The sequence below is a fragment of the Notothenia coriiceps genome, unplaced genomic scaffold, assembly GCF_000735185.1.
Source record: "Notothenia coriiceps isolate Sejong01 unplaced genomic scaffold, NC01 NC01_scaffold00011484, whole genome shotgun sequence".
Lineage (NCBI taxonomy): Eukaryota > Metazoa > Chordata > Actinopteri > Perciformes > Nototheniidae > Notothenia > Notothenia coriiceps.
The window spans coordinates 1-4,302 of record NW_011344185.1 but is presented as its reverse complement, the minus strand read 5'-3'; the positions used below and the strand labels follow the sequence as shown (position 1 = coordinate 4,302).

Genomic DNA, 4,302 nt, shown 5'->3' with positions numbered 1-4,302 from the left:
TCGCCCATTCACTTGAATGGGGTGACGTAGAAGATTTTTAATCTTCGCCGAACTGCATTGTGGGGAGCATGGCATGGCTTTGCAAGCATCACGAGCATCTATCGGCATCAAAATTGAACAATGTTCAACTTTTGAGGCTCGATGCTTGGCATCAGCCAATCAAATCCCGTTTATGCAAATCCCGCCAGTGCAAGCGCAGCCAATCAAACCGCGTGCAAGCTGGGAGAGCCAGACCGCTGTTCATTTCCTCATATTCCAAACGAGAAATTACGGTAGAAAATCACCCGGTTCTTTACGACCAGAACTATTTACCGGGATACAAACCGGAGGAACCAGGCATGGAGGGAGGTGGCAGAGACAGTGGGTGAAACCGGTAGGTTTTCGCCTGTTTGGAGAGTTTATATCCAGTTTACTTTGTTTTAACATTGCTATTGCTTTGTATGTCAGGGGCGGGAGATTCATGTGATTGGTTGTTGTTCGCGTTGCTAGCAAAAAATCGGCAAGCTTCAGACACGCCCAGCTTCAAGATTTTTTGATGCCTGTAGTGTAGACGGGCCGTAAGAGCGTTAAAAATACATCTTCCCAATACATGACCCAAAGTACAATTTCCAACTAAAATCCTTTGGAGTGGAATCTATTCTCATGGAACTCTCGGTAAGAAAATGGATTTCCCATATTGTTGAACCTCCTCCTTAAAGCGCTGCATATCGTATCCATGCTGGGCTGCATCAGAGGAAGTGGTACGGAGGATTTATGCAGTTTCTCTCACCTTCATGGCGTTGAGGAGCTCTGGGTCTTTCAGCAGATCACCGAGACCGGGCATGCCGGCGGGGGCTCCACCGGGGAATCCACCGGGGGCTCCACCGGGGGCTCCGCCGGGGGCTCCACCAGGGAATCCGCCGGGGAAACCACCGGGGAAACCGCCGGGGAATCCTCCGGGGAATCCACCGGGGGCTCCACCGGGGAATCCTGATGGAAACCCAGCAGCGCCTGTTTTAAAAACAACCAGGATCATCAATCAGCCACAATACATCAATACATCCCAACTAAACAGAGAGACACGGAGCATTTCTGCAGTTTGGAGATGTAAACATTAAAACTGTGGATACAAAAAAAATTATATATATCATCCTGTAATTCTCGAGACACAATTCCTCAAATAACACGTTCACTGTTTTGGTTTCCAATTATCATATCGTAATTCCAAAATCCATTCAAAAACAATCGCAATTAGTTATGTTTTCAAATTGTGCAGCTTTAATAAGAGTATCAAATCATTTCCACAGGGTATTCTCCTTTGATTGGCTTCTCGTATGAGGACAAGTGTTTCTGCTCTCCTACCTGGGAAGAATCCTCCTCCGGCCTGTCGTGCTTCTTCCTCCTGTTGGAAACAAAGGGATAGGATGAATCAGGAGTTTCTTCTGTTAATGGATTTCTTCAAAAGCCTCACATCGCTGGTCTGAAAAAGGAAACCTCCATCCCACTCACCCTCTGAGCCCGTGCATGCTCCTCTCTGGCCATCTTTATCCGCTCTTGCTTGTCTTTGACCTCCTTCTCCTCTCTTTTACGCTCGTATTTGCGTTTGTGCTCCATGATTTTCTTAGCCTGAATAGAAAAAACAAGGAGAGATGACGATGAAGATGAAGCACAAACTCACATTCTGCCATTAGGAGCTTCACAAATATGGATCGACTCCTCTACATTAAAGATCTCCCATCATGCTATGTTTAGGCTTATATTATGAGTCTCAGATATACGAATATATAAAAACATATCGATTAAGTGTTTTGATGAAAAACACCAAACAGATCATGCATTTTAGAAAACGGCTGATTCTCTGCAAAGACCATATTACGTCCAAAACAGTCGGGCATTGTTTCTGATATCAACTTTCTGATCCACATTTCAGATATTACGTCATATCGGAGGCAAATCTGGATCAGCTCCGTTGTAGCCCCGTTTTTAGAGATGTGGGTACGGAGGAAAAGAGAGAGGGTTTTATTTTCTGACGCTGCGTGAGTTCCCTAACACACCGGGGACACATAGTTATGTAAAAAAGACATCAAAAAGTGCATTCGGCATGATAGGAGACCTTTAAAAAAAGAAACATATTTGCATTACAGTCACTGTGAAAAAAAGGCTTGTTTCCCTCCTTTATACCTTGGGCTGGACCTCCTTCAGCAAAGCACTGGCGTCGTCGTCATAGTCCAGTTTACAGGCTGTAGCCAGATCCCGGGCGGCCTCCTCCCAGTGGCCCAGCAGCCTGCAGCACACACACACACACACACACACACACGATAAGCAAGCAGGTATGATACCATCAGATCATAAGCTCAGCTGAGATTGAAACAAGATTAGGTGTGTCGTGTTTACACTGAGTGTTTGGTTATGTCACGTGTGCGTAAAGTCAGGAATGTACCTGTGAGCTTTTCCCCTCCACTTGTAGGGCTGTGCAGAGTCTGGGTTGATGCTGATGGCTCTGTCACAGTCCCTGATGGCTGCGTTGGGTTTCTCCATCTGGATGAACACACTGACAGAGAGGGCGACTGGTTACACTCACTATCATTTATAGAAGGATTAGTCATCAAGCAAAGAGAGCATGGAGGATTCTCACCTGGCCCTCTTGGCGTACATGATGGCTACGCAGGGGTTCAGCTTGATGGCTTCCGTAAAAAGACCCAGGGCTTTCTGCAGATCGCCTGTAACAGACAAAGAGATAATAAATATAATTCAATTTGAAATGTTGTTACAGTTACCCAATGGATGTGTCCGTCTTTTCTAAATATAATATCAACCCACCTTCTCCTAAAGCATCAATGGCCTCAATCTTCTTCTCATTGGCCTGATCCATCATCTCCTCTGATACCTGAGGGAACGTATGCACACAATGTGGCTTAGTTATTCTCCATCTTTTATTAATAAAAGGTCAAAAAAAAGTAATGTTTGATAGAAAATATAGAAAAATCTCAACATTGTACCTCAGTGGTTTCAACATCTCCCATCTCCTGCGGCTCGTCGGTGTCCGGTTCAATCACTCCCTCCATTTCAATTTCTGAGAAAGCAAAGCGATAAACCCAAGACTTACAATGAGCTCTTGTGGGGAACACAATCTATGAACATGGGATATTCTTAGGAAATCAAATCGGCAGTCTGACGGCCTCACACACATTCAGGAATGCTGCCGTTTCAATAACTAATTAACTAAAGCCAGGTTTGAAAATGGGGACATGTCTGCGAACTGCACTCATTCATCTACTTTTCAATTATTGGTAGAGAAACTTGCTTTTTTTATTTGTATTAAAGGGGCCCTATTATGCTCATTTCCAGGCTCATATCTGTATTTGGGAGGGAACTTTGGGATTTTAGTCTAGTTTAGACCATTTCCATGCACAAAAACATATACGACACTACAGGCCTTTAAAATGTGCCTTTTCGATGTCTTGGTGTATTTTCCTTAGTGTTTGAGACGGCACTGCAGCAAAGTTATGTAATTTTCCTCCTTCAGACCTGAATCTATAAATATACCTACAAAAAGAAACTGTTTGACATTTTGGATAATAATCCATTTTGTTTTCTTGCTCAGAGCTAGAGTTTGAAAATACACAACCGAAAAAAATCTGCCCCTTCCTTCAGACTTCCTTACAGAGCCCCTCCTCCAACACACACGAACGCGCACATGACCAATGAGGGCACGAGATAAGTTTGTGCACAGATGGAAGGCTGACAGGCAGGTAGGCCATCCAGTTACTTTAGCCGGGCCGGCTCAGATGATTGGTCGTGCTTTTTACAGCGCCACGGCTTCCACAGATGACATTTTTTTATGGATTTATTGTCAAAGCATTTAATTTATTCATTGCTATCGGGATGTTAAGAGCATTCCATGGAATATAACAACAAGTGTTTCTGAAGTGAATTACCTACCCCACCTTTAATGTCTGTACTATAAACGTGAAGCTTCAGCTAGCATCCAAAAGTGACAGAAACCCAAGAGTCAAAACGATAATTCATTAGAGTGCCGTATCTACTCTTTCCCAGGTTTGGAGAGTAACAGATTACATGTAATGGTAACCGTATTCACTTACAGTTAAATAACACAAATCTGATTACTGTTAAACTTCTAGAAACTGGGGATTACTAGCAGGATTACAATGGTACTAAGTAACTAAAAAGAGTGTGTTTGTTGTAAAAGGATCAGATGTTATCTCTTCTCTGTAAACTGTACTGTAGGATAATACTTTAAGAGTGAATCTATACGCCTACTGCCTGAATCTGCTTTTCACTTTCTTTGGTTCATTTTTAATT

General features: G+C 43.4%; 1 protein-coding gene across 1 annotated transcript; it reads right to left on the bottom strand.

Moving 5' to 3' along the window:
- Positions 1-736: 736 nt before the first annotated feature.
- Positions 737-3,102, bottom strand: st13 (ST13 Hsp70 interacting protein). Its single transcript, XM_010772620.1, has 8 exons — positions 2,979-3,102; positions 2,800-2,866; positions 2,615-2,699; positions 2,420-2,530; positions 2,161-2,263; positions 1,489-1,605; positions 1,342-1,381; positions 737-990 (listed from the first exon to the last, which is right to left on the bottom strand). Exons 1-8 carry the CDS (start codon positions 3,042-3,044, stop codon positions 752-754), a joined length of 828 nt encoding a protein of 275 aa, XP_010770922.1. The 5' UTR covers positions 3,045-3,102; the 3' UTR covers positions 737-751.
- Positions 3,103-4,302: the final 1,200 nt, after the last annotated feature.

Excerpts from the sequence above, each read along its gene's own strand:
- st13 (XM_010772620.1), bottom strand. The coding sequence starts at position 3,044 with ATGGAGGGAGTGATTGAACCGGACACCGACGAGCCGCAGGAGATGGGA. Across the intron at positions 2,867-2,978 it reads GAGATGTTGAAACCACTGAG|GTATCAGAGGAGATGATGGA; the intron begins GTACAATGTTGA and ends ACGTTCCCTCAG. Across the intron at positions 991-1,341 it reads CGGAGGAGGATTCTTCCCAG|GCGCTGCTGGGTTTCCATCA; the intron begins GTAGGAGAGCAG and ends TTTTTAAAACAG.